The sequence below is a fragment of the Narcine bancroftii genome, chromosome 6 (genome assembly GCF_036971445.1).
Source record: "Narcine bancroftii isolate sNarBan1 chromosome 6, sNarBan1.hap1, whole genome shotgun sequence".
In the NCBI taxonomy this organism is placed as follows: Eukaryota; Metazoa; Chordata; class Chondrichthyes; order Torpediniformes; family Narcinidae; genus Narcine; species Narcine bancroftii.
Window position 1 is genome coordinate 127,754,363 of NC_091474.1, and position 12,521 is coordinate 127,766,883.

General features: G+C 43.8%; 1 protein-coding gene across 17 annotated transcripts in view; it reads right to left on the reverse strand.

Annotated features, from left to right (window-relative positions):
- dst (dystonin) overlaps positions 1 to 12,521 on the reverse strand; it is a 570,552-nt gene that overhangs the window by 30,450 nt on the left and 527,581 nt on the right. For all 17 annotated transcript variants that reach the window (XM_069886058.1, XM_069886062.1, XM_069886061.1 and 14 more), the window contains 6 exons: positions 8,596 to 8,755; positions 7,660 to 7,854; positions 6,372 to 6,500; positions 5,815 to 5,958; positions 2,242 to 2,430; positions 1,371 to 1,497 (listed from right to left, as the gene is read on the reverse strand). In XM_069886058.1, coding sequence (XP_069742159.1) covers positions 1,371 to 1,497; positions 2,242 to 2,430; positions 5,815 to 5,958; positions 6,372 to 6,500; positions 7,660 to 7,854; positions 8,596 to 8,755 — 944 coding nt within the window. The remainder of the gene's footprint in view (positions 1 to 1,370; positions 1,498 to 2,241; positions 2,431 to 5,814; positions 5,959 to 6,371; positions 6,501 to 7,659; positions 7,855 to 8,595; positions 8,756 to 12,521) is intronic.

Here is a 12,521-nt window from a genome sequence, read left to right on the forward strand (position 1 = left end):
TTAGTAGTGTAATAAAGCTTTTTTGTAAGAGAGGGCACCCACCACAGCAATAAATAAATAACCAACTATATGTTAACTCCATTATATTTTATTTGGGGTAGTTTGTAGGGGAGGAGGGAATGAGGGAGGGGGATAAAAAGGGGGAAAAGAAGTTTTGTATGTTTTATGAATTTGTACTTTTTAACATGTCTGTAAAGTTTATAATAAATAAAATATTTTAAAAAGTAGATTTTCTAGGAAAGTTTTTTTTAATCCATAGAGATTGGCAGGTGTATGGAACGTGCTTGCCAGGGGAGGTGGTGGTGGAAGTAGAAACGATTTGTGACATTTAAGAGACATTAAGACAGGCACATGAACAGGTAAGGGATGGGGTGGGTGGAGGGAGAAACAAAAACCATGTGCAGGCAGATGGGATTAGTTTAGTTGGTGTCATGGCTGGTAGAGACAAGAGCTGAAGGGCCTGTTTCTGTATATAAGTACCATGGAATCCAAGCCAATTGCTAAATTAACTGAAATCATTTTAAGCCTAATTCTTTACCCAGTTTCAGCTGCTGAATAATTAATTTTTCAGGGCACATCATAGACCTGGACAGGATGCTCTGCAGCTCCCTAAACAGAGTTCCATTGTTCTGGAGTTGGCACGATGAGATTCAATGAAAAGCACTTTTATCTGACGATCTGATTTACTGCACAAGCCAAAAGCTTGTACACATTGAAAGTTGCTCTCACCCCTGTCCCCAAGCTACTGGGGGATTCAATCCTAATTTTTCTCCTTGTCAAGAAGATGGATTCAGTACATAATTGCACAGTTTGACTCCACTGAGAAGCCAATTTCAAACATCTTCAGACACCTCTAACCAACTGCACCATCACATTAGCCACAGAAGAGTCGACGGCTTCCTTCAGATCATTGGCCAGTTCCTTGCCGCATTTATTGGAGTGTTAGGTGAATGTTGCAACTAGCGTAAATATACTGGGAACGTCACTGAGGATCTCTTTAATCAGTTAGAATGTGGAACTTTGTTCGGTGCAGTCACAATCTTTAGTTATGAGCTTCCATTCTAGTAGCAAATAATTTTTATAGCCAGTGAGGTTAATTTAAGAAATTAACACATGCCATATTTTTAAAAAAGCACTCAGAGTGAAACGATCAAATTTCTGTGATAAATGTCTGATCCATTTATCTGCTCCTGTCAGAATGTTATTGCCACAATTGCACACATATTAGCTAATAGTTGCATCAACTGCACTTGGACACTAAAACCTGGGCCCATCCATTTGTGATTCCCTTCAATTTCAACCCCATCAATGAAAATGAGCCAAGCCTGTAATGCAGAATGTAACTGAGATGCACGGTGAATAATACTCACTGGTCCGTCCTTTCTCTATGACAGGGATGTGGGATGCGATCTGGGTTGGTTCCGCAGCTTTCCTCTTGTATGTTTTCGTGACCTTATCCACGTCTGGCTGTTTCCTGGTCATTTCCTCCATGAAATTCTGAAGTGAATTGCATTCTCATTTAACAAAACGCATTGTCATTATTGGCAAGAGAATGTTTCTTGCCTCCTCATGTCCTTTCCTTTTACAGTGCTAATATTACCCTAGTAACTGTCCCACCACTTAAAATGATCACTGGCAATCCTTCTGATGATGAGGAGGCTGCAACCAACCATCGCCTTCTCTTGGTGGACTTCACAATTGATTTGAAAAATTATGAGATTATATCCAGCCCATCCTATTACTACTACATCCTGTTAAAGCTTCACTATTACTAGTGAGGCTTTATAATGTATTATTTGTTTTCTTGACATTCTCCATGCTTTCTATCTTTATTTTATTTTGGTATATTCTGAAGGGGAGGGTGGAAGGGAGGGGAGGGGGTGTAACACAACTATTTTAATTCCACAAGTATAATTTTTGTACTTTTATTGAATATGTATACATTGATGAGGTTTTAAAATTTTTAAATAAAATATTTTAAAGAATGATGAGATGGAATAGTGATGGATTTTCCCCATCTAATTCAGGGGATATAACCAGATTGCTGCTACTCCACCCCAAACCATGCATTGATGTCTTTCAAACAATGACTGCTCTGACTTGTCCCAATTCCACTTCACAGGCTACCCTCTGGTGTATTAAACAAAGAACATTATCTCGTATCTGCCACTACTTTGAGAATCCAAAGAAGTCACATAGGCTGTGGGTGGCATTGAATGTATTGGTATGGATTGCAGTTACCTGGTGCTCAGCAATAAGGGTTTTGACTTCTTCAATCTCCTGGGGGAGTGTTTCTTGGTCTCTCTGAGTGAGTATTGTCTCTGCCCACTGTAACCAACCCAAAAGGCTCTCCAACAACTCCTGATTGGCAATAACATCAGCGAGGGCTGCTTCCAGGCGCAGTTGATGCTGCTTGGACCATGCAGTTACCTGGTATTATAAATACAAACAAAATGTTACAAAAGATGTTGGAGTTTGAAGCAACACCAGGAAGTGCACAGACTTTGCTCCTCTATTTTCCAGCAGCAATATACATGATTTGATTATTGAGGGCTGGGCACCACACACTTCTCTCCAGCATGAGGCACACCAATCTGTCCCCTATCACCAGGCATTGCTGCCTTGACGTTCACTGATTTGTAATAGTATCATCTGACTGTACATATACAACCAGGCGAAAATGTTTCTCATGTGAGTGTGTAACACATATATATAACCTATAACAATTACAGCATGGAAACAGGCCAATTTGGCCCTTCTAGTCCACATTGATCCAAGTACCCTCCTCTAATCCCACTTACCACTACTCTGCCCATATCCCTCCATCCCCCTCCCATCCATATACTTAAATGACAAAATTGACCCTGCCTCCACCACCTTTCCCAGAAGCCCATTCCACACAGTAACCACTCTCTGAGTAAAGAAGTTCCCCCTCATGTTACTCCTAAACCTTTGCCCATCAACTCTCAACCCATGACCTCTTGTATCCATCTCTCCTACTCTCAATGGGAAAAGCCTTTCCACATGAACTCTATCTCTCTCATTATCTTAAACACCTCTATCAAATCCCCTCTCAGCCTTCTATGTTCCAAGGAATAAAGACCTAATTTGCTCAATCTCTCCTTGTATGCCAGATGCTGAAAACCAGGCAACATTTTTGTAAATCTTCTCTGCACTCTCTCTATCTTGTTAATATCCTTTCCTATAAATCGGTGACCAGAACTGCACACAGTATTCTAAATTTGGCCTCACCAATGCCTTGTACAGTTTCATCATTATTTCCCAATTCCTATATTCTATGCACTGATTTATATAGGCAAGCATACTAAAGGTCTTCTTCACCACTCTATCCACATGCGCTCCTACCTTCAGGGAACAATGCACCGTTATTCCTAGATTTTCCTGCTCCACTGCATTCTTCAATGCCCTCCCATTTACCACATATGTCTTGCTTTGATTAATCTTTCAAAAATGAAGCACCTCACACTTATCAGTATTAAACTCCATCTGCCATCTTTCTGCCCACAGACACACAGACACATCCATACTCCTGTGTTTTTAGATCCTCTGGCTCTGTTCTTGCTCCTTGGATATACTGGTCAACACAGCATCAACCACTCTAAGAGAGCAGAGTGAGAAAGGAATTCATCAGCTTTTACTAAACAAAAATAAAAGAGTGTTATGTCAAAATGCAACACCACTGAAGAACAGCATCGACTGGTGTGAGATAGCAGGCTTGTCCACAATCTACACTGAGGGATGGAGATGACCAAGAGCTTCGTGCACAGACTCATCACTACAGCAAATAGAAGGGCCTTGGGAAGTGTAATCCAACAGAGAGGCCACGAGGGTTATCAGTACACAGTCCTCTGGAAGAGGCTAGCCAGGGTGGTGCAGAGGTGTTTGGCACACTTGCGTTCATCAGTCAGAGTGTGAAGTGCAAGAGCTGGGATGTCATGAACAGCTATACAAGACATTGGTAAGCCCACACTTCGAATACATGCGCAGTTCTGGTTGCCTTCTTCAAGGAACATTAAACTGGAAAGAGTACAAAGATTCACAAGGATATTATCAGGACTGCAAAGAAAGGCTGAGAATGGCTAGAACATTTTTCCCTTAAGTGCAGGAGCCTTGTACAAAATCATGAGGAGAATAGATAAGGTAACTAGTCTCAGTCTTTTCCCCCAGGGTTATAGAACCTAAAGGGAGAGGACACAGTTTAAAGGTGTTGGGGGGAAGGATTTAGAAGGGACCTTAAGGCCCACTGATAGGTATATGGAATGAGCTGCCTGGGCAAATGGTAGCAGGTGGGGTTGTGGGGGGGGGTACAATTGCAACATTTAAGGACATTTGGAGAGAGAAGGTTGTAGGGATGTGGACCAAGTGCAGGGAAAGCTCAGATGCACAACTTGGTCAACATGGGTGTGTTGGACTGAAGGGTCAGTTTCCATTCTGCGTCGTTCTACAACTCTCATTCTGTGATAACCTTTAACTGTCCACTTATTGACTGTTCAGCCTCTTCTCCCCTGAAGTCAAGTTTATTGTCATCTGATTATACAAGTACAACTTGACGAAACAGCGTTTTCTGGTCCTCGGTGCAAACACACACAGACACACAACACGTACAGACAAACAATACATATGCAGGACAGGTATTTTATCTGCACAAAATAAATGAATGTTGTTTTGTTCAAATAAGAGTCTCAAATGGTTAGTGTGAGCAGGTCCTTTGGTCATTCTGCAGTCTCACTGCCTGTGGGAAGAAGCTGTGCTGGCTCTGATACTCCTATATCTCTTCCCCAAAGGGAGCAGCTGAAATATGCTGTGTCCAGGGGAAGGAGTGCTTAATGATTTTGCATGCCCTTCTCAGTCAGATCATCTCGATGATTGAGGGGAAAGTGAGGAGACGCCAGTGATCCTCTCTGCCCCTCTTATGGTCCTGTGGATTGACCTCCAATCCATTTCTCCGCAGCAACTGTACCAAACATGATGCAGCCCATGAGGATGCTTTCAACAGAGCTCCTATAGGTTGACGTAATGGTGGCTGGTGGCCTTGGCTTCTCAGGAAGTGCAGTCGCTGTTGCGCCTTCCTGACAAGCAAGGAGATGTTGAGTGTCCACGATAGGTCACTAGTTAAGTGAACTCCAAGGAACTTGGTGTTCTCTGATCTCTACTACAGAGCTGTTGATGAGTAGTGGAGGGTGGTCATTCGTGGTCCTCCTGACGTCTATGATCATCTCCTTCGTCTTGTCCACAATGAGATTCAGGTTGTTTCTCTCGCACCATTTCACATGATTTTCCACCTCTTCTCTGTAGTGCGACTCATCGTTGTTGCTGATGAGGCCGACGACTGTGGTGTCATCTGCAAACCTGATGACACTGTTGGAGCTCAATCTGGTGATGCAATCGTGGGCCAGTAGCATGAACAGGAAGCGTTAACTACGAAGAGTGGTGATGCCTCAGTTATTGAGGAGTGGTGATGAGAGCTGTCAATGGGGTGGAGGATCTTTTAAAGTCCACATCTCACCAGCCAACAAAGGATGGGCTGCAATTATGTTTCAGAGCCCACAACAGCGACTGATAAATGCACAGCCAGCTAACAATCAGAGTTCATGTATTCTTCATTGGTTTAGTGACTCAAAGTGCTTGAACATTTATTTGTCTTGCCACATTTTAAAAGTAACCTGAGCCACACTTTTACATCACTAACTTGATGTATATTACTGTAGTGGGTGTATCGTACATTCAAGAGTGGCACATCGGTGCTTTGTATTTGTGTACGTGACCGTAATGATCTCATCTCAGATTAGTTACCTCTTCAAATCGTGCTCGGATTATCGTGATCCAGTGCTTGATGGTTATAATTGAGTCTGGGTGGCAGATGGACAGGATGGATTCCCCCATACCCACAGCAGCATTCAGCCCAACCATCTTCTCTTCCAATTTCTTCTTAAACTCCTTAAAGAAATCAAAAATAAGTCATCAGTTCAAAGCCAAAACTTAATGAACATCAATAAAATACATGGAAGGGCAAGTGGGATAAATTGTGCCATTTTGTTCAGGATGTCAGCATAGTGCAACACAAATATCTCAACCATCCCATCCACTGTGGTACCATCCTCACGGAGGTACTGAGGGAGCCCTGCCCTCCCTGTACGGGACTGAGGGAGCCCCCCCCTGTACAGGACTGAGGGAGCCCTGCTCTCCCAGTGCAGTACAGAGGGAGAGCTGAACTCCCAACGTTAGTTTCAAACACTTTCCGACAAGACCTTAAACGCCTATGGTAAAGTCATCAGCTGCAGGACCCGACCCCGCGTTAGCATGTTCCATGGGCTCCTTTCAAAACTACTTTTGTTCATGCTCTTTCCAACCTTGTGTTGATTGATAAGCACATGGAGAGCGTCGTGGTCATCTGGCAGAACGCCGTGGAAACGAAGGGTTTGCTCTGCTTCAGCCAGCCACTCCAGCAGCACGTGCACCGCAGAGTGGAATTCCTCAGCCTGTAAGTGCAACATCCATTTGTTACCACACTTGCAAGTGCCTCAGTTAACATGCCATAGATATTATTAAGCTGTATTAACTTTGAAGAAGGGGAGTGAGAATAAAAAAAAACACATATCAAGTAGATTGGCAAGCTCGCGGAGCAGAAGGTTGAGTGAACAGAGTTTCAGTAGGTCAGGCAGCATCCATGGGTAAAGGGTTTCGACTCGGAAGACTGACTGTCCCTTTGATGCTCACCTGACCTGCTGAAACACCGACTGCCTGTTCCTTTCCCTGGATGTGGAGAGACCTGCTGCATTTGTCCAACACTTCTTGTTCTCACTCTCCAGCATCTGCAGACTCCCTGCTTCTCTCCACCTTCTCCTTGCTTACTCAACATTCCAGGACCCGCAGTTTCAGCCACGGGGAGTAACATTTGGTCTCTGAACTGGAGAAGTGGAACCCAAGTGAGCAGACACAACCGAAATGCAAACATGCACGGTGTTTTGGGAAAGGATTGGGTGCAGAATTATTTGAAGAATGGGTGGCATGGTTAGTGTAGCAGTTCACACAATGCTCTGAGAGTGCCAGCGAATCGGGATCCAATCTACTGCTTGTCTGTAAGGAGTTTGTACGTTCTCCCCATCCCCATGTCTGTCTGGGTTTCCTCCGGGTGCTCAGGTTTCCTCCCACCCTCGAAAAATATACAGGGTTTGTGGGTAATTGGTGTATTTGGGCGGCCGGGTTCAAGGGCCTTAGGGCTTATAACCATGCTGGATGGCTAAATTTAAAAATTAGAACTCCTTCAAGGGTGTAGTTGGCTGAAAGGAATGGGAGCGGAGCTGCTTGGAGAGCTCCTTCAAAGGTGTGATGGGCCAAATGGCCTGCTGTATACCAAAGATGCTGATTCCACTCACTCTGGTGGTCCCAGCGGAAAGTGGATGCCAGTCAAGGACAAGAGGCTCAACTGCAGTGCTCCCTGCTGGGATAACTATGGTCATTTTCAGATTACCCGCCAGCAATTATCTTAAGGATATGCAGGACTGACAGATAATTCAGCAATTGTGATGTACCGATAGCCTTAAGAGGAGAGAAAAGAAACCTAATAATTTTTGCCGAAAACCCCTGCTTGGTTATGCTAGCTAATAAGGAAATGTTTTGGTGCTGAAGTCCTTTTACCTGGTTGAGGGCTTGTTCCAGTCTCGCTTGTTTAGAGACAGAGAGCGCACACACAGTCTCCCAGCGAGTACTAAGCTCCTGCATCTGCACTTTGACCCAGGATGAATCATCGCGGCTGGCCTCAACCAGCTCGCGGGCTGAGCGTTTGAGAGCCTGCACACCACTCGTCCGTTTGCCTAGCTCCTTCTGGAAGACCTGCACAGAAAACAGAGACTCATCAGCTACTCAGAATAGCAAGGCACCTGGGAACATGTGCACTGAACAGGCTGAAAGCCACTGAGTAGGTCGGTCCACACGCTCGAAGTGTCCGCAACAGTACAGCCATTGCCCTGGTTATGAAAAGTGAATACATCAAAATTGTAGCAATGAGAGGCCACTTGGCTAAATGGTTTAGCCTCCACATTTGCTTTCTCGTTTCATCCATCCTTAACATTATCATTTTCATTTTTTTTCTCCCCTTTGGTATCTCAAATGTCAGACATTCTTTATCAATATCGAGCACAGTAATGCACAGAATAAGCAAAATAAACCGATGGTCTGGTATTAAAGGGGCTTCACAAGTTTTAGGTGGTAGATGAGCTGTGCCTATGATAACTCCAAGCTGGACAGTGTTCTTACTAGATGCTATGTTTCAAAGATTTAATACACTTTCCAATGCTTATTTGTTGGTTAATTTGACACACCAGTCACAATTGCAAGAGATTTTTGAATTTTTTTTGGACAAGTAAATGAATTGACATTTTGGAGACAAATGATCATCACAATGCAATGACCAAATAAACCAAGCAAATGACCCTGTGCTTGATTTGAATATGACTTCAGGTGATGGATGCAGTGAAGTTTGGGGTCTGGGGTGGGGGTGGGGGTGATGGGGGGGGGGGAGAGGTGGGTGATGGACAGAGATCCATTGTCCAACTTCAATGGAGACGACAATACCTTGTGAGCATCAATCAGGTTCATGACGAGGTCAATGTCGCCATGCACCGGCTGATCTTCAGCCAGCAGGGGCTCGATCTTGTACAACCAATCAATCAGAGCTTGCAGGGCATCCGTAAACTGGCCCGAAAACAGTAGCGCTTCCTCCAATTTGTTCTGCCTGAAAAACAAGCAGAAATGTACACTTGTCCTCTGCCAAAGATGGCCACAATCCAATACTCTTCAAGCTAAATGCAAGATTGGCAAGGCACAATTTGTCCACAGGAAGGGTTTTGTTCACAAAAACAATCGTGTGGCCCTTGTGCTGTGCACATTTAAAAGACCCTTGCCCAGTCTGCTTAATGTTCCCTCAGAAGATAATTTGCTTACCTCAGGAAAGAAACCTACAGTATATCATATCCCCTTTCACCAAAGTATATCCTTCTCCAGGCAGTGCACAAACCTGTATACATAATATCAAGGGCAATCGCTGGAGCAAAGTGCTTTCCTCTTGCACTGAAACCATTTTGTAGTAAAGTCCTATTTACCATTCACTTTCTAAATCGTTTGCTGTTAACTACTTAATTACATCCCATTCCACTACCCAAGACCTCAAGACTGGTGGCTCAGTAATACAGTGACAAGTACTGAGGAGAATTTTAAAAATCTGCTAGAGGAACTCTGGGTCGAGCTGCATCAGTGTGAGAAAGAAAGCTGGATGTTTCAGTTCCGAGCCCCTTCATCAAGTTTTGACAATTGTTTTTTTTGTAATTTGTTCTTGAGATGGAAGATTGTTTTTTTTTTGCTTTAGACTCCAGCACCTGCAGCCTCTTGTGTCTCCTGAGGAGGAGAATGTTGACCTGATCTCAAGGCGATGCTCAGACCCCAACTCCTCTTATCTCAGGAAGGAACTGGACCCATTTCAGTGCACCGATCGTCAAACAGGCCAATGGCAGATGCCATCTCGCTGACCCTCCACTTTGTGTTAGAACACCTAGACCACAGGAACACCTATGTCAGGCAGTTTTTAATCGACCACAGCTCAGAGTTCAACACCATCGTACCAGCAAAACTCAAGACCTTGTTAAAGGATCTCGGACTGTTTGACCCTCTGCAACCGGATCCTCAACTTGGTCATTACCATACCCTGATCGGCAACATCCCTTCCTCTTCTCTGACCATCAACATGGGAATCTCAAGAGTGCGTGTTTAGCCCCCCGCTCTATTCCTTGTACACCCATGCCTGCATAGCCAAGTTCAGCTCCAACTTAACCAACAAATCAATGATGACACCACCATTTCTGGCAGAATATCTAAGAATAATGTCAGAATTCAGGTCAGCGATTGACAACCAGAAGAACAATCTTACTCTCAACGTCACCACAATCAAGGAGATGATTGTAGTTTCACCTGTCTGCATGATGGGATGGAGAGGGTTAGAAGTTCCTGGGAGCTTTTCAGAAGACCTCTTTTGGAGCCAGCAAATAAAGGCAACCGTGAAGAAAGCACACCAATGCCTCTACTTTCTAAGAGTTTGTGGAGATTTGGCATGCCATCAGATATTCTATCAAACTTCTACAGGTGCACGGGGAAGTATACTGACTGGTTACATCAAAGCCCAGTTTGGCATTCAGGATCGCTGAAAGCTGCAGAAGGTAACAAACGCAGCCAGGTTCATTAGAGGCTATGACCTCCCATTCTCTGCAGACATCAATGTGCGGTGTTTCTTCAGGAAGGCAGCCAACATCATAAAGGATACCCCTTGTCCTGGTCACAACCTCTTCTCACTGTTACCTTCAGGCAGAAGATACAGAAGCCTGAAGATAAGCTCCTTTAGGTTCAAGAACAATTTCATTTCAACAGCCATCAGACTTCTTTTCCTTTGGTCCACTCATAGACTGCTCTGACACCGCAAAAAGGCTGTCTTCTCCATTGTAAATCACTTTTGTTACAGTGAATAACCGAACATTTATTATCTATCTTGTATGTTTATTTTCTCTTTATGTTTAATTCAATTAGTTCACTATCATAGATTTCCCCCCCACCCCCACCCCACAGGAACCTGTTTGACTGCAGCAAGTCAGAATGTTGGGGCATACGTACATTGTACAATGTGTATGTCAATAAACTCATCTTCTTCATCATCAAATGCCATGACACTCATACTGAGAATATGTGGAGGGCAATGGGAAGAGTAACATGACAATGTTTGACTCAACATCATAGTTCTCATAACAGTGAGCGCAACATTATTACAGTGGCACCGATCTGGCTTTGAATCCAGTGCTGTCTGTAAGGAATTAAAAACACAATGGTGGACAAACTCAGCTAGTCAAACTTTATGTACTTTATGTAGCCAGGATAAGATACATAACCAACATTTCAACAAGGTATGAAAGGAAGATGGCAGGCACCTGGCCTCAAGCATGAAACTTTGGTTGTGTATCTTTATTTTTGATAGATGAAGTACATTGTTTGACCAGCTAAGTTTCTCCAGCATTGTGTATTTTTTCTTCAACTACTGGGTTTGCAGAGTTTTGTGTTTTGCTGCTGTCTGTTTGTACATTCTCCCCATGTCTGTGTGGGTCTCCTTCAGGTGCTCCAATTTCCTCTCACCGTCCAAAAACGTAGAGTTTATAGATGAATTGGTGTATTTTTGCAGCACGTGCTCATGGGCTGGAAGAGCCTGTGATCATGTTGTATCCCTGGGCAGGGGACAGGCTTGACTTCCACTATGCTTCTGGACAATGGTAGTGCTCCACAACTTTCAGAGAGAACACAAATGCCCTCTTTGTAAAGAAGCTCCAATTCCACAGGCCTCATTCCCAGTGAGAGCTGCACCATGGCTCAGCTATTGGATTGGCTGGTTCACCATTCCATCTACCTCTGGTGGTGTGGAGTTTGCATGTTCTCCCTGTGACCACGTGGATTTCCTCCAGATGTTCTGGCTTCCTCCCACATCCCAAAGACAATTGGGAACAAAGGTCAATCTGCCACTCTAACATGGGTGAGTGTAGGATCTCAGCAGAATTAATGGGGTAATGGGAGAATAAAATGGGTAGGATTAGAGTAAGTGGTGCTCCAAGGTTGCTGCGGCCCAAAGGGCTTACTTCAATGTTGTATGATGCTCCGAAACAAAATGTGAAACAATCTCCAAGCTGCTAGAACACAGCAAAGAAAAAATCCTCCGAGAAACAGAGAATCCTTCAAACAGAAGAAACCAAGATATGTATTTATCTGAAGTTTCAATCAATTGACTGTCAAGAATAAATTGTACCCCACTACCACACTGGCTTGTCTGTCCATGACCTCGTGTAGTGCCAAGCTGAGGTCACCTGCAAATTGGAGTAGCACCATCTTTCATTTCTCCTTAGTCCCCAATCTGATGATATCAGCTTCTCTGAAGAAAGGGCAAACCAAAAACGTCAACTGCCTTTTCCTTCCTATGGATGCTGCATGGCTTGTGGAATTCATCCAGCACTTTTGTGTACTGCACTGGACCCCAGCACCTGCAGTCTTTCCTGTTAACCTCCAAGAATAATTTCAAAATTCTCTTGACAAATCACTCATGATCATCCAATTCCGAGCAATCACGTAAAATGAATCAATGAAGAAAGAAGGTTGTCCACATGATTTTCAAAGCAGGTCAACGATAATACAAAGCAGTATTATCAATTGATCACTGCAACTTTTAGTGGAAAAATGGTACTCCTGATACTGAAGAAACCTGAGTGCAAAGCCAGAAACAACAAATAAGCATAATTTCCGAGAAAGGCAATACATTTTAATCGGAAGATCCGTGTGGTGGTGAGAATGACAGATTGGAGTTGCATCCATTTGAAGGAAGTGAATTGGTGTGTGCCTATGCTGATCCTAGATACAGATTGCGTGCACTAGGAAGGAATACTTTCTGTAAGAGCCTTTTCAAGACAAACTGGCTTCCAATT